The sequence below is a fragment of the Xiphophorus couchianus genome, chromosome 23 (assembly GCF_001444195.1).
Source record: "Xiphophorus couchianus chromosome 23, X_couchianus-1.0, whole genome shotgun sequence".
Classification (NCBI taxonomy): Eukaryota; Metazoa; Chordata; class Actinopteri; order Cyprinodontiformes; family Poeciliidae; genus Xiphophorus; species Xiphophorus couchianus.
Genome location: NC_040250.1, coordinates 24,449,716 through 24,475,426, shown reverse-complemented (window position 1 = coordinate 24,475,426; position 25,711 = coordinate 24,449,716). Strand labels below are relative to the sequence as shown.

At 41.0% G+C, this 25,711-nt stretch overlaps 1 protein-coding gene and 2 long non-coding RNA genes across 7 annotated transcripts; 2 read left to right on the top strand and 1 right to left on the bottom strand.

Moving 5' to 3' along the window:
• The first annotated feature begins 4,284 nt into the window (after positions 1–4,284).
• Positions 4,285–24,970, top strand: LOC114139232 (uncharacterized). Its single transcript, XR_003594401.1, has 3 exons — positions 4,285–4,438; positions 13,501–13,504; positions 24,960–24,970. It is a non-coding gene; the product is annotated as an uncharacterized LOC114139232 (long non-coding RNA).
• On the bottom strand, positions 9,854–25,704 carry LOC114139230 (charged multivesicular body protein 1b-like). Of its 5 annotated transcripts, XM_028009026.1 has the most exons (11): positions 25,596–25,684; positions 21,780–21,827; positions 21,291–21,388; positions 21,063–21,209; positions 18,183–18,251; positions 12,928–13,035; positions 12,823–12,866; positions 12,617–12,689; positions 10,258–10,480; positions 10,055–10,148; positions 9,854–9,959 (listed from the first exon to the last, which is right to left on the bottom strand). In XM_028009026.1, the coding sequence occupies exons 1-9, from the start codon at positions 25,597–25,599 to the stop codon at positions 10,433–10,435; spliced, it is 639 nt and encodes a 212-aa protein (XP_027864827.1). In that variant the 5' UTR covers positions 25,600–25,684; the 3' UTR covers positions 9,854–9,959; positions 10,055–10,148; positions 10,258–10,432. The 5 variants fall into 5 exon arrangements, with proteins under 5 accessions (XP_027864827.1, XP_027864826.1, XP_027864822.1 ...); XM_028009021.1 differs by lacking the exons at positions 9,854–9,959; positions 10,055–10,148; positions 10,258–10,480; ... (1 more) ...; positions 12,823–12,866; positions 12,928–13,035 and adding exons at positions 16,599–16,878; positions 17,012–17,055; positions 17,117–17,224 and having other exon boundaries at positions 25,596–25,704; XM_028009024.1 differs by lacking the exons at positions 9,854–9,959; positions 10,055–10,148; positions 10,258–10,480; ... (2 more) ...; positions 12,928–13,035; positions 18,183–18,251 and adding exons at positions 16,599–16,878; positions 17,012–17,055; positions 17,117–17,224 and having other exon boundaries at positions 25,596–25,704.
• Positions 21,833–24,909, top strand: LOC114139233 (uncharacterized). The gene is made up of 3 exons (XR_003594402.1): positions 21,833–21,970; positions 22,433–22,514; positions 24,166–24,909. It is a non-coding gene; the product is annotated as an uncharacterized LOC114139233 (long non-coding RNA).
• Positions 25,705–25,711: the final 7 nt, after the last annotated feature.

Below are 25,711 nucleotides of genomic sequence, written 5' to 3'. Positions count from 1 at the left end.
GTAAACATACTTCTCATTCATTAGATTAGCATGCGTGACACACACAGCGGCGCAGCACAAACACGCCGCGCGTCGGTCGTCTCCTGCAGGACTCCACCTCGCTGCGCCCGCCGCGCTCGGCGCCCTGCGGCTCGGCCCTCTGTGCAGGCTGGACGCTGTTTTCTCTGCAAACCCAATAAAATCTGGCTGTTTATCAGGTCAGATTATGAGACATGACTGAGCACAGCTGTAAAACAAAAAAATAATAATTTGGAAGTGAAACCAGCTGTGTCTGAAATTGGATTTCACTCAGAGTGCAATGTGAAGAGCAAGAGCAGTTTAACAGTTACTGAGCGTTCTCTAAAAATTCAAAGAGCTGATTTCACACTTGATCATAAGTTCTGTTAAAAAGGATATGAAGCTGTAAAGTGGAAGATATTTGGGTTTTACTGTCTGAATGCTCAAAAAACTTTGCAAAAAGCCTCACAAAAGTATAATAAACTATGAATTTTATCACCTTTTGTGAGAACCACAAACTTCCATGTGCTTTATTAGGGTAGACAATAGACAATTGTTACTTTTGCAAGGTAAACTTCTCCCCCAGGTCTCAAATGTCACTTATTTTTCCAAAATAAACTCTAATTAGCTTCCATGTCTTTGCTGACAAAAATCATCCACAGCATGATGAAGCCACCGCCGTGTTTTACAGTGTTAAAATATGTTCAGGGTTAGTTTTCCTCCAGAACATTATCTATGTTGGTCATCAGTTTTAGTCTAATGTTAAGGAGCAAGTGGCTCTTTGGACATTCTACCATGGCTCTTAATAATTACACTAAAACGGTGCAGAAACAACAATTTCTTTTAAAATATAAGTATGTAATTCAGATTTTATTTGATTTTTTTTTGTATGAGATAAAATCTGCATTCAATTTCCACAACAGAACGACTCAAGTATCAGAAATAAATATTTGCTTTTTTGTTTGTTAGAATCAATTTCCTCAAACATCAACAAACGTATCAGTCCTCTTTTTGTAAATGTTTTTTTCTTTATTTTAAAACTAAAAAAAAAAAGCAGAAATAAACTCATGTTTTATAACAAAAAATGACCACAAATTTTCTATTGCATATATTTATTAAAAATCTTTAAGCGAAAACGGCTCTGTGGTTGTAAAAGTTTCAGACTCTTGGTGTGAACTAACAGAAAACTTTCTCTCGGCGCTGAGAAATGTTAAATTGGACATTTAATGACTTTGTGACCGACACTCTTCCGATATGTGCAACTCTTCCGTGCACTCATTGGCTGCTTCTCTTATGATTAATAAAAGCTTTTTCTTGATGGGAGCCTTTTAAAATGTAAAATGATTTGGACTGAGCAGTACTCTGTGAGACGCTAACAGCGTAGAACATTGTTTTATGATCTAATCATGCTTAATAATGACCAGTCTGGTGTGTTTAGGGGGCTGAAGCGAAGGGAGCTGAATACAAATGCAGGCCACACTTTTCAGATTTGTAGAAACCATTTACAGTCTTGCGTTATTTATCCTCCACTTCACAGCTTGAATTTCAACCGTAATTGAGGAACGGTTGATTAACACTTTGGCGAGGCGCTCAGTGTATTAACAAACGTCCTGGAGGAGAGAGGAGTGTGTTTCTGCGTGTTTGTACACATGAAAACGTGTGTGTGTTGTCGGGTTTCCTCTAAGCGGGCGATCCATCGGGCCCTCAAACCAACGCCATTCATCAGATGACGTGCTAATCGCCCCAGCAGCTCTGTGGCTCCCAGTTCTGTCAACAACAGCCTCGGCCTGTCCGCGTCCGCACATATTTCTTCTCCACATGTTCCTTTTTTTCCCCCATACTACCCTGCATATTTGTTTGTTTTTTAAATATGTAGCTACAAAAAAAAATTACTTACAACATGAGCCATAATGTCAAAACTTTTGCTTTACATAGTCAAGAGAGTGGGTGGAAGTATAAACCTGTCAATATTCCCATTCTAATCCATATTTATATAACAACTAAACCCATATTTCATAGTTAGCATATGAAATCAACATAGCCTCTGTTTAATTTTAATTATATGAATGAGCAATCATTAAACAACAAAACTAACACCAACAATAATTGGATAAAAATCTCATATTTTATATCCAGCTATACTCATATGTTTGTTTATGTGTGTTGTAAACAGTTTTGGACATAAGTTCAATATTCAAATGATTCCACAGTTTGACTCCATTTTTTCCCCAGCAGTTCTAAATATTTTTATCAGTGACTCCGCCCTGAAGTAATACATTTGCTTCTTAGTCTTAAAAGTGTTATAATTTTTTTTATGTTTTCAGGTAACTGTTCATTTTTGGCTTTGTAAAGTAACAGAGCTGTCTCTAATGTCACTGTGTCATTGAATTTCAATCATTTAGATTTTATAATATGCTTTTTATAAGTTATCGATTGCTCATGTTGTTCGTTGTCTGTGGAGCAGTTGCCCCAGGTGTCTCCACAACAACTTAAATAGGACCATTTGGACTGCAGGCTGCACTGTAAAAAAAACCCCAAACAACAACAAAACAAAAAACCATCTCTAACTTCCGATAAAATACCGGCAGCTGTGGTGTCCAGAATTTTACCGTATAAACACGGTAAACAACTGCCGGTATTTTACCGTAAATTAAAAACTTTTTTTTTTTTTTTACAGTGTGGTTCCAGCGTTTCTTGTTGAGCTGAGATTACCCGGATCAATGGAGCTGGGCGTTTCAGCGGCTGGTTGAAGGCTGTCAGCACTCACCTCGTGACCAACAGACACAACGCACACTCTGACCCGGGGCTGTCCATCACCTGCCAAACCGAACGGGACTTTTCACGCAGGTGTGCGTTTCAGTCCGCGCACGAGGGCGACCGACACCAAAAAAAAAAAAAAAAAAGACGCCGGCGCTGGTTTTGTTTAGGACAAACCTATAAATCAGCGCTTTCTGGAACAAGAGATGCGAGATATTCTTTTCCTCTTTGCCCCGATCTCTTGTCGGAGCGGATGGATCGCCCTCCCCCGCTTTCGCTTCCTGCGTATGACAGGTTATCACTCCTCCGAGGGGAGCGGAGGATAAGAAAGGAGAGTTGGGTGAGGGGTAGGGAGGTGATTGAGTGATGCGCCGCGGCTGATGTATCGGATGGCAGGCGGAGGGATGGAGTGATGGAGCAGCAAGAGGAGGGAGGAGGGAGGAAAGAGTGATTTAGCGCAGACCTACACTCTCCTCTCTTCTTATCCCTGCCTCGGTGCTTTCATGTCTCAACCCCGGGTCAGATCCGCCCGCTGCCCCAGATGCTGCTGTCTGTCTGCGCTGCCCTCTACAGGATGTGCCCCTCTCACCCCCACCGCTGCTCATCTATACTCGTATAATTGATTTCAGGGGAAAGAGAGAGAGAGAGAGAGAGAGCCTCCTTCTCCCACCCAGTGTTTCTGCACACACACACGCAGACAGCTTGCCAACAGCCAGGGCCCCCGGTGCGCACACACGTACACGCGGCTGACGCTGTGCGCTGTCAACGCTAATTCAATTTGAGACGCGGGAGTGTGACTAAACAGCAGACCCGCAGAGCGTTTTACCATATGCACCCCACACACGCTCACAACACGTCACTGTTCACTCTGACACGCACTGCTGTTGCCAAGAGTAGTCACTCGTCGCCCGCCTCCGCGGAGCAGATTAACTTGATTGACATCACATTCTTACTTAATCCACTGACTTGAAGTTTGATATTGTAACAGAGGTGCATTTCTGAGGTCGGACGCTGATGTTGGACGAGAACTGCTAATCCATCTGGAAGGTGTTCTATCTGGTAGAGGCCAGGACGCTGGGCGCCAAGCTGAGGAACTTGCTTTGTGCATTGGTGTGCGCCAACCAACCCCAAAATGTTAGCATAAAGTTTGGAGCAACAAATGTTCCTAGCTATCTTATAGCCGTGCCCAACTCCTGAAAGCAGTCCAACACCACAACCTGCAGATCAAAGTGTCTGGCAAAATCTACCCTGGCCATGGCCTTCCAACGCAGGTTTGTTTGCTTCACTGCTCCCTCTGGGCTTTCTGACTTGGATTCCCTCCAGTAGAATTTCTTCCCAATCAGTGGACAGAAAGAGAAGCCGATGACGATGACGTCGATGTTCTGCGATGCTTTAGTCTCAACCAGATCTAGAGAAACTCTTCTATGCGTTTATCTTTGGTCGCACTGCAACAGCGTCTTCACACAGGTCTGCCTAACAAATTGTCCAGCTGCAGCTGATGTTCTGACTAAAACCAGGAAGGTAGAGCACCTCACCCCAGATCTAAAGTCCCTACACTGGCTTCCTGTAGCTCAGACTGGACAACTGCTGTTTATAAATCACTGAACGGCTTAGCATCACGATACATTAAAGGTCTGCTGTTGTTTAATCAACCCTCCAGAACCTCCAGGTCTTCTGGTTCTGGGTCTGCTCTGCATTTCCAGAACCAGAACCAGACATGGAGAAGCAGCATTCAGCTTCTACGCACCACAATTCTGGAACAAACTCCCAGAAAACCGCAAAGCAGCTGAAACCCTGAGTGCCTTTGTACCTAGACTAAAATCCCGCCTGTTTGGAGCTGCTTCTGAAACACAACCAATGAAAAATTTAATGACGGCACTCGACTAAATGTGATCTTTCAATTGTTCGCTGTTTTATGACATTGTATTTTTGTGTTTTTATGATGGAAAGCACTTTGAAATGCCTGAATCATAAAATGTGCAATGCAAATACAATTTGATTGATTGACTGATTGATTGATTGATTGTTTTAGAATTATAGCCTGCCTTTAGGTTTAGAAATGGTGGCAGAGGAAGTGAACAAAGCCATTCAGTCCGTGTCTGCTACGCTTCTAAACATTGAATTAACACGAACAGCCGCCCCGTTTGGATCGGCACGTCTTTGTTTACAGAACAAGTGATATCTGGTAAGCTTCATAGCATCGAACTGGCACATTACACTTGTCACGGTGAAACGTCAGCGACTGCGTAACATTTAGAACCTCAAAAGAATCCACGCCTCTAAAAAAGCCAGTTTTTCTCAAGAGGCAAGAGCAAAGACCCTCTGTAGGACAAAGGACTGGGTTCTGCCAGGCGAGGCAAACCCAGACTCTTCTCTTGGGCTACCAGGCAGATGCTACTTTCAAATCGTCTTTTCATTTTGTGATCTATAGGTGTTTTTGTTCCTAATGTCTTGGGATCAACCGAAAGGTCCCAACAGTCACCCCACCGACATTACACCCCTGATCTTTCCTGTTTGTTCGTGTTTCTAGGTTCACTCTGCACAGCGTGCGACGGTACGAAAACATTTTGAAAGCTGAGAGTCCGAAGAACACATACAATTCCACAGAAAGCTGGATGAGAAATCCCAAGTAAACGGCCGACTAAATGGAATATAACTCCAGGGTGGTTCACGACCAAAGCAAGACGTTTTAAGGAAGCAACAAGCAACAAACGACGCTTCAGAAAATAAGCAAGGAAGCAGGTATGACAGGAAACTCTGATAAAGAATGTCAACATGAGCAGAAATAAAGAAAATGAAACATGGAGCCAGAGATTCAGCGAGAGTGATTAATTATGGAAGCTTTTGAAAAGATAACAGTCCGTCCTGATGGATTTTAGATATGTAGGAAAATTATAAAACGCACCTTTTGAAAGATGCAACCGTTAAGCAGGCGCAAAATCATCATGACTAATACATACAAAAACATGAAAACATCAGCCAGTGTGGAAATAATCGACACATTTCGACATGTTGTGTTTCACTTGCAGAGTTACTGAAACAAATCAACTTCATTATTAAATGATTTCATATGACGGCGATTTAAAGGCTGTCTGGACGTTTGAAGGGAAGCTCCTCCAGAGTGATCTCCTGCTCCTGTCTGGACGTTGTCGTCTGTTTGAACATGTTTCCCCGACGTGAGCTGATGCAGCCTGCAGGTTAGATGAAAATGTGAGACTTGTGCCGAGACAAAGACTCGAGCAGTTAAGAGAGATGAGCCTGAGTGAGGTGTGCAGGCAGGCTGGACGGGGTTAACAGAGCGAGATCGGGTGTGTGTGTGGGGGATGTGTGTGTGTGTGTGAGCAGCAGATTGGTTAAATCTTAATGAAGCGTGCTGTGGAGGGTAAGGATGGACAAGGCCAGCTGTATTCAGGTGTGTGTGTGTGACAGTAAAACTGAATTAAAGCAGCGTTAACACGTCTGACCGGGTACAATGGTCAAGAGGTGAGAGAGAGTGGAAACTGCAGGGAAGCCTCGGTCTGGAACAATTAGACACACACACACACACACACACACAGCAGCAGCAGCAACATATGGTGACTGAGGGCTGCAGTGATTGGTCACACATGCCCATGGACATGCAAGCAGAACCAATCAGCTGGGCTTCCTGTGTTTGACCTGACCCTTCCTGGCTGGTAATTGAATATTTTTTTTTAGTCGGGAGGCTGAGAGGTGGGAAGGGAGACAAGCAGCAGCAGGAGGAGAAGAAGAAAATACAACCTCCTAACCTTATCTTATGAAACATTTCCTGCTTTTGCGACAAAACTGAGCTCTTTCCCCTAAAGATGTCAAAAATTATACAACAATTTAGGAATCTATTGAAGCGATTAAAAGAAATCTGAAATTCATAAACAATGCTATTTTTAATTAAAAAAGACAATTTCTCTGACATGTAGCGGCTGAATTTGACTGGATCGTTTCATTGTGAGTTAAATTCTGAATCCAGTTGGTTCTGATCTGCCTGGTTGTGCTGCTCTGACCCGAGGCGCCGCCCTCACTGTGACCCTGATCGGGAACGGGCCAGTACAGAAAAGCAGTAGAGGAATTTGAACCAAAAATGACACCAAACCTCGGGATGAAATCTTTTGTGAATTGGCTAAATAAATGAATAAATAGAGTCAAAATTAATTCCAGAAGGAGGAAATGTTGGACATATGTTCAAAAAATAAAGAAATCCCTAAATACGTTAGAAGCTGCAGGTGTGAGGCACAAATCTCCACTTTTCAGACATTTCTAAAACTTTTTTCCTCACAGATTAATATATTTGATTATTGACATGACCCAAGTTTAATTCAATAAAATAAAATCACAACAAAGTGAAAACTGATAAGTCAGGTTGTAGCTTTTTTAACTCAAGCAAGCTGCAACATTTTATGGCATGTTATTATAATAGTTATTATTATGATTATGACAAAAATAAAACAGGGCAGTGCTCCACTGTTTGTTAGAGGTGGGCCGATTTTATCAATATTATCAATCTTGTTGATATTATCTATGCCGATAGTATCGATATCAGAACCAGATCGATACTTTAGTTTCAGATTCTGTGTTGAAATTTTATTAAAGTTTTGTGCCGTAGTTTCTCGACTCTAACTTAAAAAACAAAAAGATTTCGCTCTGATTTAGTCTCAAATTATATATTTTTACACTTGTGGGAAAAAATGCACACAATTTGTTGTGTTTTTCTGTTTATTATTTTTACACGCTATTGATGCATTTTGTATATATAAATTCGATCTAAAATTCAGTAGCAGGTTTTAATGAAGCAATTAAAAGGAAGGACTACAAAAACATCAGATGGTCAGAAGTTTGGTGATACAGAAAATTTTAAAAAACAAAAAGTATCGGTATCGTTATTAGTATCGTTATTGGCAATACGGCCCGTGTATTCACTTTTTATTGGATCGATACCACAATATGAAGCATTACACCTTTAATTGGACCTTTAAAGACCATAACCAAATAAAAATTTGTCTCATTGTAGTCTGGCTGTGCACAGTGCGATCCAAATACGAAGCAAAAATAATTACAGTTCACAAAGAAAAGAATCTCCCTTCATTTAAAAAAAACAAAACAAAAAACATTTTCTTTTAAAACTTGTTCCAGGAAACAAAACATAAATTTTCACGAAATTAAAAACGTTTGAAACTCCTCTGAAATATCAACACACCGTTGGAAACACCCGAGAATAATTTGTCAATTGCAATTCTAATCGCTTTTGCCAAATTCACAATTTGTTCCAACTGGTATTTGGTATCGGAATGAAAAGAAACCCAGCAACTTTTGGGTATTTAGAATATTAGGTTTGCGTTTTCTTCCAGCTACTAAACCACAGACACGTGAAATATCACAACCTGTCACGGTTTAGCTGTACGTTTTGCTATGAACCAGTTATTCTTCTGTGTGATGGAGCAACTTTTTTTTCTCGCGAACTTTTTTTTAGCGCGAACGCAGCGCCGGGACCAGCGGCCCGACGGATCACTCCTGTCATCAAGAACCGCTCCTTCAGGAGGCGTTAAAAGGAGCTACGGCGAGAGCCTCCTGGCATCAACACCTGGATGACACACACATACATGAGACACAAAAGAGTGTTTTTTGTGTTTTTTCTTTTACTCTTCCAGAAGCCGTCTCGGCGCACATCTGGCGAAAACATCCCCGGCACATGAGCTGGGATGAACGGAGCGGACGGAGAAATGGACTCTGACAGACTCCCCTCGCTTTGATCACGCTGAAACCCGAGAAGAAAGCCACAAAGGGTTAAAACAGACTCAAAACAACGAGCATCAAATACATTCTGTGGCTCTTACAGCAAAAAAAGAAAAGAAGAAGAAGAAAAAGGAGGGACGTGGAATTTTAATTTCATGTGATTTTAACTAAAGGCAGAAATGACTGACAGCTGTCGGATCACCGGAGGTCAGCTGCAGACAGGGACGAATGAGGACTTGCACCGAGGACGTAAACTCATCAAAGTTTGGAGTAATGAGCCAAATGGAGGCCCATGTCAGCCTGATGGTGATTGTGGATGCAGTTAAGTGTGGGCTGATGATGATTGGGCGGGACACAAACAGGGTCAGAGGTGAACGGGCGTCAGTCAGGAGAAACTCGGCTGCTGCCGGAGTCCAAGCGCACAGATAGCCGTATGCTTGGAAGGCACCTGTAATCGCTCGCAGCTGAGACACGCTGAGCGTGTGTGTGTGTGTGTGTATGTGTGTGTGTGTGGGGGTGTGTGTGTGTGTGTGTGTGTGTAATGGGGCGCTGGCATGCGAGCAGCAGAAGGCCACTTCCTCTTCAGGTGACACCTTTGACCTCTCATCTGTTCCGTGTTGGAGGAGGCAAAGAGGAGGAGGGAAAAGGATGGAAAATGAGAGGATGGAGAGCAGCTTTAAATGTATTTAAATTAATAAATAAGTGACATAACCGTACCCTCATACTTCCACCATCATATGTGGCTCTCACTAAGACAGCCCTCTGAAATCCTGCGTCAGTTTAACACCAGATGGAACAGAACAAACAAAAGTTTCACCAAATGTTTCACAGCCGGCCTTGGAAGTCTCCAGCGGCGGCCATCTTTGCTCAGTCTCTTTCTTCCTGTGGAGTCACAAACACTGACCTGACGGCTGCAGTTCACTAGATGTTGTTCTGATTTCCTGAATGAGCCGTCGCTGCTCTCCTAGGCTCATGTTTGTTAAGTGTCCTCTCCATAGCTTCACCATATTATTTTGTTTTGTATTTCCCAGAATAAAGTTGAGACAGCGGAGATCCCAGGCCTTAGAAATGACTCTGTAACCGTCTTCAGGCAGACAGATATCAATATTCTTATCTGTTATTACATTTTCTTGTACTGGGTCATGATACGATGCTTTTTCATATCTTTTATCCCACTTCATGCTATCAGACGGGTTCTAATTCTACCCGGGTCGGGCGAGCAAAACCGAACTCCTCCGTCACACATAATGTGGCTAATCAAACTTAACTGTCTATTTCTCAGTGGAGGTGGGTCACTGTTTACATTTGTTGTTACATTTGGTGCTTTAGGAACAAACTAAACTGGCAACTTAACTGGTTTATAATTGAAATCTTTATAGGACAACTAATAAAAACACACACTGGTTACAGTAGCAGAGTCACAGTATGAAGCAGAGAGGATCATCAGAAGTCTTCATATCCTAAAGGAAACACGATACAGGAAATGAATAAATACAATTTAAATACCTAAATATGTAAATACATTTCAAAATGGTCATATGCGTTTTGTGCTTACCTTATAATCCACTTAGAATGAGGCTTTAGCTGTTCACAATACAGCTCATCTTTCTCCACACTCATCCACGTATCGCTTGAAACAACAAAAAAGTCTTTTGTGACAACATGAAAAGTATTACGTGTTATTATTATTATTGTAATAATGTAAAGTATTATTATGAAGCTGTGCAGTAAGAAGCAGGACTGTTGCCATCCTCTTACCGTGCTCATCGTTGTTTTCCTCAAAAGAGAACAGAGTGTGTAGGCACATTGCTCTGTTTGCTATTTGGATTCTTCTCTTGTTTGTGTTCTGGTTCTTGCTTGTATTTCTGCCGGAGTTCTTCTTTCGGTTGCGTCTCCTTTCATTTCTTCATCCGTCTCCTCTTCCGCTGCGTCTCTACGACGCTTGGTCTCTCACCTTGGACAGTCTCTTGGAAAGCTCCTCCTGGTTAACAGAATTAAAACAAAGCACTTTTAAAAAAATATCCCGGTTCATAAATCTAAAGCAAGGATGATCTAAAATATCTCAACGAAGGTTACACACTCCTCTCACCCTCCAGCAAAGATTATTGAGTGTTAGCTGGCGAAAAACCACTGAAAGTCCCTACAGGATTACTAATGACTGGATCTTAAGAAAAGCCGGAGCTTGAAAGCCTCCGCGCTCTGTTCACGCTCCTGTTGCCACTGAATGTGGCACGGAGCTAAATGTGATTAAAAAATTTTAAAAAACAGAATGAGAAACTCTTTGTTTTTCTTCCAAGGAATTTAAACAGAATGTTTGTGAAAATTTAACGCTGTGAAACCGTTCAGCCTTTTTCTCTTACTGCAAAAGGTGAAAAATATGCTTTTGTTACATATTTACCACCAGAGTAAAACTGTTATTCCAAGAGCAAACTGAGGCATAGCTTAGGTCCGCCAGGCCAGCAGGGGGCGCTCTTTAAATTCTTCTACAGCATTCGTCTGTTCTTGTTTAAAAGCTGCTGCCATCATTTCTACTGATTTATTAGTTCTGTTTCAATAATTATTAATATTGATTCTAACCTGTTAACTCCATGCAAGAGTATTCACCCCATTTGAACTCAGAATGTGAAATTGGTTTGCAAATTGTTACTTTAAAACCACAAACATCAAAGCTTTTTATGTGATAGATCAACATAAAGTGGCACATTGTAAACTTCCAGTTTAGGATATAGTTATAAACTATCTAGTTTATATACTTTGGATCAACATTATTAGATACTTTTTTCTTCTTTTGCTCCTTCCTTTGGTTTGTTATTTTGTTTGTATTTCCTTTTAATTCATGTAAAGCACTTTGAATTACCTTGTTGCTGAAAATGGGCTATACAAATAAAATGACCTTACCTTCCACTGGTAAAGAAAAGAGCTTTTCATGTCACCTTTTTTAAAAAAAATAAATAAGTATGGAACATATCTGTATTCACCCTGCCAGGTCAATACTTTACAGCCAGTGGAACTACAACTTTTTCATCACTTTTAATGAATTATTGACTTACAAAAGCTCCTATATCGTCCTCAAAGCTACTTCTAAGTTAGGTTTGTGTTGTTTTCAAGCCACTAGAAAGTAGCCTAAAATAACTTGGTAAGATTTTGTGTTTCTGCAGTGATTAACAGCCTTCAGGAGGCAAAACAGTCAATCTGAATCAGCTGCGACAATGAGCTGATGGCAAACTGCAAACGGGACTCCTTCAGGACTTTTTTCTTCTTCTTCTTCTTGCCAGTCTATCATAAAAGCCAGACTGTGAAATGTATGAGTAACAGTTGTGCTGTCAGCAGATTCTGCATAAAATCTGCAGCTTTCCTGGCGTCACCAAAGGTTTCTTCCTGGCTGATTAAAACGCTGCAGAGATCCAACAAATCCATTATTATTCAGCGTAAAGTGAAAGACATTTCATGACTATTTTATTCAGCAAGTTATGTTTAAAATACAGATCAGTATATTACCAGAACGTCTGCAAGGGATATGGCTTAAAAGAAACAGCATTTATAATTTGACAAGATCATAGATAAAATAAAATAAAAAATAAAAAAAAATCTGAACTAAACAAATGGAACTTTGCATTTCTGTTTATGGATCAAATCTGTCTAAAAAATATTTTAAAGATATATTTTTACTCTAAAATAAAATAAAATCTAATATCCTATCAAGGTACATAATAAGAGTTTTATCCTCAAACTACTCCTTTTCATTCAAAACTTTTCTTTATTTGAACATGTCACATGTTCATTTTAAACTGTAAATGAGTGAAATAAACAAGTAATTTAATAAACTTTGTAGACTTTCATTTGGAAAGTATAGTAAAACCTTATAAAACAATCATGCGCTACAGAAACTGTTTTTGGTGTCAATTTCAAACAAAACTTCGGTCGGCTACAAAAACTCTGTGCAGCGCGAAACTCCCGATAAAAAGTGGTAGAAGAAGAAATAATTAAACGTGTTCCCCTTCATGCATGTGGAAGGTAAGCCACAATAGGTCAAGCTGATTATCCATAGAGCTGTAGCCAAGCGTATTCGTGGAAAGTTGAGTGGACGGAAGAACTGTGGTGGGAAAAGTTGCGTTACCTGCTCGGCTGAAGCCACAGTGGAAGCCACGGGGGAGGTCTGTCCAGGAGGAAGCGCCACGCTGAGATCCAACCTTAACAGAGACAAACATGGTTTCACAGGAGGGCAAATGTGAGAAAATAAACTCCGCCTGCACCACAGACGGCTCTAATGTCTCTGTCTTTAACAGTGTTTAAAGTCAGCTACGGACCAACCGAGGACCTTACCCCGCTTCGTCAGCCATCTCTCGCAGAAGCGTGTCCACTTCGTTCTGCAGATAAAGACATCAAATCATGACCCGTCGGCAGTTTGGGAACTAACGAGGTCTTTACCTGAGGCGTGGTGAGCGTGGACGTGCTGCCCATGGTGTCTTCCATGAGCACCGTCTGCACGTCCAACGTCTCAAAGTGCCTCTCGAACTGGTTCATCAGGGCCGAGATCTGAGCAGAAGGACCAAAAAAAAAGTTAAGCTCACATAGACGCATGACAAACAGACAGGTTTCAGCTTTTTTCCGATACTGCTGGTAACTACGGCTCACAGTTGATAAAAACCCAAATTATTTGAACGTGTTGTAGCCCAGGAAACATGGAGGAAGAAGGCTGACTTGACAGCTTTCCAGCGGTCACTGACACGCTCCACGAGCAGGGAAAGCCACGACAGGTCACAGAGGGGCTGAATCCAGATATATTCATAGAAAGGTTTAGCCGGAGGAAGTAGTGTGGTGGCAAAAACAGGGATAACTGCAGCCTGGAGAGGATTGCCAAGCAAAGTATATTTAAAAAGAATTGAGGGCAGCTTCATGGACGGAGGCCGGAGCGACAAGTTCTCTTTTCAGATGAAAGTAAACTTTACGTTTCATTGAGAAAAGATGTGGAGAGGCGAAGAATAAACGCCACTTGAAGAGGGAAGTTTCCACAGTCTGTGATTAGTCAGGGTGCCATGTCATCTGCTTCTTGTTGCTTCTATGGCTTTTCTACCGCTGCCATTTAGCAGGACATTTTAGAGCTCTTCATGTTTCCTTTTGCTAAAAATCTTTATGAAGATGCTGATTTTAATTTCCAGTGGGCCTTAGTACCTGGCCGACACTGCCACAGATACCAACAGCTGCTTCAGTGATCAAGGTGGCTCTGGACATGATTGGCCAGCAATGATCCCCACCATGCCGCGCAGATGCAGTATTGAAGGCTATTATGGACAATATTTCTTTTTCTCTTTATTGGTCGTGTGCAATGTTTTACTCTTCTGAGAAACCTTTTACTATCTGCAAGCCATAATAATAAAACATTAACAGAAAGAAACACTTCAAAAACGGTGTCTCTGCGTTTGTGAAAAGGTTATCTAAATTTGTTTCACTTTTTAAGCTTTTTTTTTTTTTATCTATTTGGATCTCTGTTTACCTTTTCCAAATTCATGCTTTTCAGCGTCGCGTCCATCGATTTAAAAACTGCTGACATGGATTTAGTGACCTGGGTGGGAAAATACACAACACAGAAAGCTGGTTGTTGTGGAGAAAAAAAAAATTGAACACAAAATACGTGCAAATAATAATAAAAAGAAAGCATGAGAACGATTCCTCCTGACGCAACAAAACCTAGAAGTGCTGTATCTGCATCTGTCCACTAGGGGTCCCTTTAACTCTTCTATCCAGGCGCCTTATCAAGCTTAGCGCCTCTTATTCTGAAAGCCTCCTTAAAAGCTCGAGGATTACGGATTAATATGATGAAAATGAGCCCAGTCTCGGCTGAATGAGGCGCTCTGAATGGTTTTATGACTGATGCCTTCGTGTGCCTGCTTAAGGAGAGGCGGCGATGAGCAGAGCCTCTCGGAGGAGGTGGGCTTCAGCTACACAAGCTCACACCCTCCAACTGTCTCTGCAGACATTATTAAATAGGATCATTTCTATAAAATGGCGCCTCCGCTATAGAAAACTTCAATTAAAGCAATTTTGAAAGAGGCCACCTCTCCTAAAGTGCGACGAGCTAATTGCATATGGCCTGAAGCACATCTAATGACATTATGTAATTGCTGTCTTTTTGTATGCCTGTCTGCTAGCCTTTTTATTTATGCTTACTCGGGAAACGGCTTCTTTTTCTGTGAAAAAAAAAAATAAGGGGGGGCTTCAGAGCAAACACTGAACTCTATACGCTCAGTAAATTAAGAACTATATAAAGAATTCACATCTTAAGATATAGACTTTTAGTTATTGCAGGTTAAATTGGTGGTTTTTAATTGGGCCTGCATGGCTGCTTGTCTCATGGTTCTATGATGAAGTGGCAACCTATCTGAAGTTTATTTCTCACCCAGTTAGCCCCTCTTTGTGATAAATAACCAGATTTTTCAGGTATAAATAACGAGTGGATGGATGCATTTGTATGAGCGTCTGGTTTAAGTTCTTTCGTACGTGGCTAAAGAAGAACTATGAAATATTTTTAAGCAACAGCTCTGTTTTCCGGAGAGCGTGCGAGTCACTCTGAAGACACACGGCCTTGGGAAAGTATTCATGTCTATTGAAATTCTTCAGATTTTGTCATCACACAACCACAAACGTCAACGTACGAGATGCAGCGGATACACTTCAGTATTTCACAACATCAAACTAATTTAAATATTAGTCACAAACAAGGCAAGCAAACACAAAGTGCGGTTTTTAAATGAAGATGTCTATTATTAAGGGAGGAAAAGATCCACACCTACATTGCCCTCTGTGAAAGTGTTAAAACATAACTTAAAGGGCCAGAATGATGTGTTTTCCAGCCACATAGTGACATTTTATAGCATAATCAAGTAACTATGTTACTTTCAGTTGTCATAAAAACGCAATATACATCAGATACAACTTAAAAGAAATTTTACTTCCTAATTTAGCATCTTGAAATTGGGCCACTGTCTCTATAAAAGCTCCTGCTCTTTCTGAAATTCTGCTTTTAGGAAGTCATCACAACCTGGCTGCTCTATTCACACTTCAACAACGTTTTTACCAGCGTTGCTCTGAGAAGCAGCTCCTATGATGAGCTCAGCTGATGCCCAGTTCCACAAGGTATTTGCTAATTGCTGCTGGCTAGTCTGTAGGAGCTGAGTGGGACTGCTCTCTGCGGTGGAAGCTCAAAAACTGCAGCTTTGAGGAGGAGCTTTATTGACTTACAAAAGCTCCTATATCGTCCTCAAAGCTACTTCTAAGTTAGGTTTGTGTTGTTTTCAAGCCACTAGAAAGTAGCCTAAAATAACTTGGTAAGATTTTGTGTTTCTGCAGTGATTAACAGCCTTCAGGAGGCAAAACAGTCAATCTGAATCAGCTGCGACAATGAGCTGATGGCAAACTGCAAACGGGACTCCTTCAGGACTTTTTTCTTCTTCTTCTTCTTGCCAGTCTATCATAAAAGCCAGACTGTGAAATGTATGAGTAACAGTTGTGCTGTCAGCAGATTCTGCATAAAATCTGCAGCTTTCCTGGCGTCACCAAAGGTTTCTTCCTGGCTGATTAAAACGCTGCAGAGATCCAACAAATCCATTATTATTCAGCGTAAAGTGAAAGACATTTCATGACTATTTTATTCAGCAAGTTATGTTTAAAATACAGATCAGTATATTACCAGAACGTCTGCAAGGGATATGGCTTAAAAGAAACAGCATTTATAATTTGACAAGATCATAGATAAAATAAAATAAAAAATAAAAAAAAATCTGAACTAAACAAATGGAACTTTGCATTTCTGTTTATGGATCAAATCTGTCTAAAAAATATTTTAAAGATATATTTTTACTCTAAAATAAAATAAAATCTAATATCCTATCAAGGTACATAATAAGAGTTTTATCCTCAAACTACTCCTTTTCATTCAAAACTTTTCTTTATTTGAACATGTCACATGTTCATTTTAAACTGTAAATGAGTGAAATAAACAAGTAATTTAATAAACTTTGTAGACTTTCATTTGGAAAGTATAGTAAAACCTTATAAAACAATCATGCGCTACAGAAACTGTTTTTGGTGTCAATTTCAAACAAAACTTCGGTCGGCTACAAAAACTCTGTGCAGCGCGAAACTCCCGATAAAAAGTGGTAGAAGAAGAAATAATTAAACGTGTTCCCCTTCATGCATGTGGAAGGTAAGCCACAATAGGTCAAGCTGATTATCCATAGAGCTGTAGCCAAGCGTATTCGTGGAAAGTTGAGTGGACGGAAGAACTGTGGTGGGAAAAGTTGCGTTACCTGCTCGGCTGAAGCCACAGTGGAAGCCACGGGGGAGGTCTGTCCAGGAGGAAGCGCCACGCTGAGATCCAACCTTAACAGAGACAAACATGGTTTCACAGGAGGGCAAATGTGAGAAAATAAACTCCGCCTGCACCACAGACGGCTCTAATGTCTCTGTCTTTAACAGTGTTTAAAGTCAGCTACGGACCAACCGAGGACCTTACCCCGCTTCGTCAGCCATCTCTCGCAGAAGCGTGTCCACTTCGTTCTGCAGATAAAGACATCAAATCATGACCCGTCGGCAGTTTGGGAACTAACGAGGTCTTTACCTGAGGCGTGGTGAGCATGGACGTGCTGCCCATGGTGTCTTCCATGAGCACCGTCTGCACGTCCAACGTCTCAAAGTGCCTCTCGAACTGGTTCATCAGGGCCGAGATCTGAGCAGAAGGACCAAAAAAAAAGTTAAGCTCACATAGACGCATGACAAACAGACAGGTTTCAGCTTTTTTCCGATACTGCTGGTAACTACGGCTCACAGTTGATAAAAACCCAAATTATTTGAACGTGTTGTAGCCCAGGAAACATGGAGGAAGAAGGCTGACTTGACAGCTTTCCAGCGGTCACTGACACGCTCCACGAGCAGGGAAAGCCACGACAGGTCACAGAGGGGCTGAATCCAGATATATTCATAGAAAGGTTTAGCCGGAGGAAGTAGTGTGGTGGCAAAAACAGGGATAACTGCAGCCTGGAGAGGATTGCCAAGCAAAGTATATTTAAAAAGAATTGAGGGCAGCTTCATGGACGGAGGCCGGAGCGACAAGTTCTCTTTTCAGATGAAAGTAAACTTTACGTTTCATTGAGAAAAGATGTGGAGAGGCGAAGAATAAACGCCACTTGAAGAGGGAAGTTTCCACAGTCTGTGATTAGTCAGGGTGCCATGTCATCTGCTTCTTGTTGCTTCTATGGCTTTTCTACCGCTGCCATTTAGCAGGACATTTTAGAGCTCTTCATGTTTCCTTTTGCTAAAAATCTTTATGAAGATGCTGATTTTAATTTCCAGTGGGCCTTAGTACCTGGCCGACACTGCCACAGATACCAACAGCTGCTTCAGTGATCAAGGTGGCTCTGGACATGATTGGCCAGCAATGATCCCCACCATGCCGCGCAGATGCAGTATTGAAGGCTATTATGGACAATATTTCTTTTTCTCTTTATTGGTCGTGTGCAATGTTTTACTCTTCTGAGAAACCTTTTACTATCTGCAAGCCATAATAATAAAACATTAACAGAAAGAAACACTTCAAAAACGGTGTCTCTGCGTTTGTGAAAAGGTTATCTAAATTTGTTTCACTTTTTAAGCTTTTTTTTTTTTTATCTATTTGGATCTCTGTTTACCTTTTCCAAATTCATGCTTTTCAGCGTCGCGTCCATCGATTTAAAAACTGCTGACATGGATTTAGTGACCTGGGTGGGAAAATACACAACACAGAAAGCTGGTTGTTGTGGAGAAAAAAAAAATTGAACACAAAATACGTGCAAATAATAATAAAAAGAAAGCATGAGAACGATTCCTCCTGACGCAACAAAACCTAGAAGTGCTGTATCTGCATCTGTCCACTAGGGGTCCCTTTAACTCTTCTATCCAGGCGCCTTATCAAGCTTAGCGCCTCTTATTCTGAAAGCCTCCTTAAAAGCTCGAGGATTACGGATTAATATGATGAAAATGAGCCCAGTCTCGGCTGAATGAGGCGCTCTGAATGGTTTTATGACTGATGCCTTCGTGTGCCTGCTTAAGGAGAGGCGGCGATGAGCAGAGCCTCTCGGAGGAGGTGGGCTTCAGCTACACAAGCTCACACCCTCCAACTGTCTCTGCAGACATTATTAAATAGGATCATTTCTATAAAATGGCGCCTCCGCTATAGAAAACTTCAATTAAAGCAATTTTGAAAGAGGCCACCTCTCCTAAAGTGCGACGAGCTAATTGCATATGGCCTGAAGCACATCTAATGACATTATGTAATTGCTGTCTTTTTGTATGCCTGTCTGCTAGCCTTTTTATTTATGCTTACTCGGGAAACGGCTTCTTTTTCTGTGAAAAAAAAAAATAAGGGGGGGCTTCAGAGCAAACACTGAACTCTATACGCTCAGTAAATTAAGAACTATATAAAGAATTCACATCTTAAGATATAGACTTTTAGTTATTGCAGGTTAAATTGGTGGTTTTTAATTGGGCCTGCATGGCTGCTTGTCTCATGGTTCTATGATGAAGTGGCAACCTATCTGAAGTTTATTTCTCACCCAGTTAGCCCCTCTTTGTGATAAATAACCAGATTTTTCAGGTATAAATAACGAGTGGATGGATGCATTTGTATGAGCGTCTGGTTTAAGTTCTTTCGTACGTGGCTAAAGAAGAACTATGAAATATTTTTAAGCAACAGCTCTGTTTTCCGGAGAGCGTGCGAGTCACTCTGAAGACACACGGCCTTGGGAAAGTATTCATGTCTATTGAAATTCTTCAGATTTTGTCATCACACAACCACAAACGTCAACGTACGAGATGCAGCGGATACACTTCAGTATTTCACAACATCAAACTAATTTAAATATTAGTCACAAACAAGGCAAGCAAACACAAAGTGCGGTTTTTAAATGAAGATGTCTATTATTAAGGGAGGAAAAGATCCACACCTACATTGCCCTCTGTGAAAGTGTTAAAACATAACTTAAAGGGCCAGAATGATGTGTTTTCCAGCCACATAGTGACATTTTATAGCATAATCAAGTAACTATGTTACTTTCAGTTGTCATAAAAACGCAATATACATCAGATACAACTTAAAAGAAATTTTACTTCCTAATTTAGCATCTTGAAATTGGGCCACTGTCTCTATAAAAGCTCCTGCTCTTTCTGAAATTCTGCTTTTAGGAAGTCATCACAACCTGGCTGCTCTATTCACACTTCAACAACGTTTTTACCAGCGTTGCTCTGAGAAGCAGCTCCTATGATGAGCTCAGCTGATGCCCAGTTCCACAAGGTATTTGCTAATTGCTGCTGGCTAGTCTGTAGGAGCTGAGTGGGACTGCTCTCTGCGGTGGAAGCTCAAAAACTGCAGCTTTGAGGAGGAGCTCCATCTCGAAGGCGGAGCTAGGTCCAACCAGGTGATTTGCACAGCTGAATGGTTGCCACGGAGACTAAAGGATTTCTCAAACATGCATGAAAGAATTAAGGAAACGCTCCAGGTATGTTTTTGATGAGGGACTAAAATTATGGTAAGACGTTCAGCTCATAAAAGTCAATTTTGCATAATACTACCCCTTTAAAAATGTGTGTTCATGCAAAACATCATGTGTGACAGGAAACTACATCCTGGACAAATGTTCCCTACTGAGAAAGGTACTACCTCACATGCCCAGAGTTCATGGGAAGAGAGACGGAGGTAAACACAGGAAGATCCTGGAAGAAAACATGTCATAGGCTCAGAATGCCTTTGCCTTCAGCAGGATAACGTCCCTAATCAGCCAGAACTTCACCGAGATGGAGTAAATGCTTGGCCTAGTCAAGTCCCAGACTTAAATCTAATTTACAATTTGAGACAAAACTTGAAAATCTATGTCAACATAAGCTCCCCATTCAAACTATGTTTGAGATGTTTAAAAAATAGGAATGGGCAAAAATGTCCAGTTTACAAAACTTTTGCTAAGCTGGTTGAGGAAGCAGGAAGTTCTCCAAAGTACTGACTCACTTCTCAGATTATTACAGTTTTCCTTGAATTCACATGTATGCTGAACTTTGTGTTGGTCTATCACAAAATCCGGACAAAATAAACGAATCATTATGGTCGTCAGGGCCGGATTTACAAGGATTTGGGCCCCTAGGCTGGAGGCAGTTTAGTAGATTTTAGTAGATATTGGCCTATCTACTAAATTATTTTACATTCCCCCTCCAATACACCAGATGCTCCACAAAAAATGTACTATAACTTCATAATTTCAAAATACTTGAGTATTGTTTATATTCATATGCGCCTCATATGGGTCTATGTTTTGCAAAACACGGCCTTCGTTAAAAAAAAAAAAAAAGAAACTAAAAATCTGCGTTGGTTGTGGGATACTGCCGCTGGCCCAGATGGTTGTACTGTGACAAAATCTGAAACGTTCATGGGGGCTGATGAATACTTCAGAAAGACACAACGGGAGTCGCGCTACTCACAGAAAAGAGATAACATCTGTTTTTATGTAAAACCACCGCTCATTTGCAAGGAAAACAGAGAAAACCTGGTTCATAGTGACTGCAGTCTGGACCCTAGAGGCCACAGCGTCCACACGGGCACTCGTCCTCAGTAAGTTAATGGACTGGTGCTTCTGACGGATGGCGTTCTCTGCATGGATCCTAGCTGCCTCCGTGTTACCCTTCTGGATAGCCTAAGAAACAACGAGGCACATTTACTTCCAACAAAGGCTCCAGCTGTACTGCAGCCTGTCATCTGTTAGACACAAACCAACCTTCTTTGCTTTCGCCTTTTCTGCCTTCTCCTCTTTGTCACATTTCTTAGAGTTGTGCTGCAGCTCCTTGGCAGCAATCTTGAGGTTAAACAAGTGCTCTTGTGAAAGCTAGTCAAGGGACAGTTTATGACAATATTCCAGTTATAGTGGAAATGATGGTTTCACTGACGCAACGGTGGAACATGTGGCAAATTAAAGCCAGGTCACTGCAGGCGAGAGAAGGGTGTGTTTTTTTTTAACCTCCCTTTTCTTTTTGAGAAACTAGTCAAAAATTAACCAGTCATTAAACATCTCGGCAACAACACCGCGAGCGGGCAGCTGTCACTGTTTTCCTTTCGCCGTTCAATGACGGAACAGGGGCGGAGTTACGAGGAGCGAGTACGGCAGCGCCAGCTAGGGACCAAACACGGTTTACGGCTAGCAACGGTTGCTACAGTGTAAATGTGCGAGTGTTCCGCGGTGGGCGACAAACGTACACAGAAAGGATACTCTCCATGTTCGGCATGGTGTGGGTGGCTTTCTGGGACGAGTTAGGTGCTGTTCAAAAAAAGACAAAGAGTCATTCAGTCAAGCGCTGGCTTGTTTTGATATTTTTTGTGTGCAAGTGTAACGGGAGGGTGCGCTTGTTCTCACTTCCGCATTTGTTTGTGTTCGACGAAGCGGCAGTTTAATGATACAAAGTAAACCTAAGACTTATCTTTTATGGGGTTTTCTTTATAGCTATCATTTTAAAAAAGTAATTATGATGATTTATTGCAAGCTTAAAGTCGGCCTTAGTTAATTTAATCTGTAATATTATTTTTGACGTGTCGTTCGGCGTCACATTAATTTGTAAATATTGTTTCATTATGCAAAATTTCCCGCAGTTTCATTATAAAATAGAATAGAACATACTGTTTTGATCCCAAAGGGGAAATTGCTTAATTATGATTGATTACATTTTATTCCAACTATCTGAATTAAATAATTTCAGAATATTTCGTTATTTATTTTTGTTTTAGTTTCAGAGATTCCTCCTTGATTGACGTCTCCTCTGTTGTGTATTTTTCTTTTTTGTTTTCTTTTTATGCTCCTTGTTGCATTTTCGCACAGTAAATAGAGCTTTGTTTTACAGACTATATCTTCTCGATTTTATTTTCAAGATTTCATTTGACTTTTACTTTCCTGATGCCGGGATGCACTAGGACCGATCAGATCCCAGTACGACGTGCTGGAAAACGTTGGGTGAGCTATCTTCACCCGCCATTATCTTTGGATGAAATTGCCGCTGCCTCTGCCAGCATTTCACCGTCGTCACACATGATCACGATCTGCACGACGTGCTCGCGCCCTCTACGTCACGACTGTTCGAGAAGTGGACAGGCGCGCGTGTCCAAAGTTCTATGGCGTCTAAAAATAGTTTATAACCGGCATCGGTAGGTTGTGGGACATGTCTAGTGACGTCATTAGTGCTTTTTTTTTGTGAGAGAGTAAATTGACCTTTTCTACAAGGCTGCTTTGATGTTTCCGTGTGTGTGTGTGTGTGTGTGTGTGTGTGAGTGTGTCGACGCGCTCAGTCGTGTTTATTTTACTTTTTCATCCATTATTTTTAATTACGCCTGTGGAGAGAAAGGCTGGCCAAACAGGGATACAAAAGATGTGTGGGTGTGTGTGTGTGTGTGTGTGTGTGTGTTAAAGACATGGGACATAAAATGTGAGTATTAGGGGGCGAAATAAGGACCACTGCCCAGATAGAAAAAGGTTCCAGTGGATGGACGGCGCACTGGCCATCCGAAAAGGGCTGTGGACAGGGCGGTGGGGGATTAGCGGTTTGGTCTGGGGGAGGGAGCAGAATGGATGACTCATACTGTAGACAATCTCCTGGGCACTTTGTGTAGACACAGTTCAGATAGAGGCCCAAAGATGTTCCTCTGAGAGTGAGGGAGAAAAGGGAAAGTACATGAGAACTCTTTAAAAATTCAACCCTCTAAAATAAACAGCCAACAGTTTTTCTTTATTATATGGCTCACCACCCAGGGCGCCAATAGTGCAGCGGTCTCCTGCTGGAAATTATAGCTTTGTGTTATTCACTGATGTCTATTCTGTACTTTTTTTTATTTTTAAAGTTTTATTTGCTTTAGTGACCTTTATTTGATAGTTAATTGACAGGAAAGCGGGTAATGAGAGAAGGGGGAAGACATGCGGCAAAGGTTGCCAGGCCGGGAATCGAACCTGCGACGGCCAAGTGGGGGACTAAGGCGTCTATATGTGGGTTGTGCTTAGCCCTGATTTCTATTCTATATTAAATTTATTCACACTTTCAATGTTTTAAAGGGATTTCAACTGCATTTGGTTCACTTTAGATCCAAATTTGAAATATTTGGTCCACCTTGAACTGGATTACGCCACACTGATCAGAGATTATTTAATCTGTCATATCATGTTCCACACTGTTTACAGATTATAAAAAAAAAAGAAAAAAAGACTGTTTTGATTTGTGAATCCTTAACTTCATTTCTGAAATCTAAGATGGAGCTTATTCATGGAACAGCCATGTTGTGGTCATATATAATAATGTGGAGCTCATACATTTGGTGGCAGATTTTAATTATTGGAGCACTGTAATAATGTTTTCGATACCAAAACAATTGTATGTAGGTTACTTTTTTTTTTTTGAAATGGCCACCATCTTAAAATAAAACAATGGAGGCAAATCAAAACACTCAATTTCTATTTTAAAAGTACTTTACCCAAAACAGAATTATAACTTTTGTTGTTTTTTTTACTGTTTATTTATTTGCCTTTACTTTTATTTTTGTGTATGCAGGTACTTGAAAACATTAACTGTCATATTATACATCGTAGGTTGATTTGAAAACTTTGCGCTCGCCTTCAGGTAGATTCTGAAGTTCCCCAAAGCCCCAGCTACGTCCTCAATGAGAAGCAAGTACACATGGAGTCTCTCACAACTGAAATGAGAAGCTGTTTTAAAAATGTACAGCTCAACCAGGAGTACGCAAATCCAGCAACTGGAACAAAAATGAGAGCAGCAGAGCCACTCACTGGTAATTAGCGTCGCTTCCTGTGGATTCACACGTTTTTCAATTCAAGCCCCTATTTAGTCCCAACACATTTCTTTCTGTGCTGCTTGCATTTTGTAAATGTAAACAAACAATTTCGAAACCACATACCCATACCAGGATGGATGAGATTACTTTCTGTTGCAAACTGCTGTTAAGTATTATGATAATAAATGGTCAGAAAATTGCTCATTTCTCATGCATTTGCATTCATTTACAAATAAATCTCTGAAGACTTTGCAATACACCCTGTTTCCGTTTACTGTATCTCTGATCCATGTTTGGCTAGTTGACTCTTATGACATTTGGACCCCAAATCAAACCAAAATGCCTTTAAGTGCTGGAATATATTTATTGGAATCAAATAATCAGATATACCCATGATATACCCTATGAATAGAATATTCACCAAAAAACAGCAATTAAAATCTTAAGTTGTCAAAAGGAGTATCAATCATCCACCTGAACTGACTCACGGCTAATAGGATCTCAGTAAATTGCACTAAAACTGCAAAAGTACAAAATGACGAAATTAACGTGTTCCTTCATTTCCCCCAATCACGCACGTTCCTGTGTTCCGGATGTGACGTGTGAGGTGTTAGCCAAACAGGAAGGGCAGAAGAGTGATGGCCGGTTCTTTTTTTTTGTTTGTTTGTTTGTTTGTTTGTTTTAGCAAAAATCGGACAGTTGAATATAAATGCAGAATATGTGTTAAGAATCATACACTTATAATAATGTCTAAACACATTCATAAAGTTAAACTGTAAAATGGTGTTTTAAAATGCACTTAGTGGATCCTTCTTCTTAAATCACTACAGGAACATGTTCACATACAGATATATGCGCCATGCTTGTTTAATAAATTGCTACAGATGATAGATATGATGGGCCGAGAGCGGCAGCCATATTGGAAAGTAAGTTGGGTCTGCACTAACTGAAGACTTTCCTAGTAAAACTCTTGGCAATTTTTATTTGTATTTCAGATTGAGAATTCAGAAAACTAAGCTTTCGAGAGTACGGAAAACACACCACAATGACTGTCTTATTTGTGGCTGTCACGGGGATTTTCACGGGTGGCCATTATGTCCCGCGGCTCTTCCATGGCGGCGCCACTGTTCACTATGATAGCCTATTGACTCCTAAACTCAATTTAAGCAGCACACCTGCTCATATTAAAGTATATTCTCCTCTTAACTAACTGGTTATTATTTAATAAACGCAGGCTTCACACACAGATTAGTCATACACATTCATGCTTACACAAAGTAGCTCTTATACGGTAACGCCCTCTTTCCCCATCGTTATCGATGCGAGCACCTCCACCCCCCCGCACCCCTCCCTTACCCCACCTCCAGTCATAAC

What these genes read in the sequence shown, in the direction of transcription:
- LOC114139230 (XM_028009021.1), bottom strand. An exon ending in CTGCAGTCACTATGAACCAG is followed by an intron (nt 18,252 to 21,062) that starts GTTTTCTCTGTT and finishes TTTCCCACCCAG; the next exon opens with GTCACTAAATCCATGTCAGC. An exon ending in CCATGCTCACCACGCCTCAG is followed by an intron (nt 17,056 to 17,116) that starts GTAAAGACCTCG and finishes CTTTATCTGCAG; the next exon opens with AACGAAGTGGACACGCTTCT.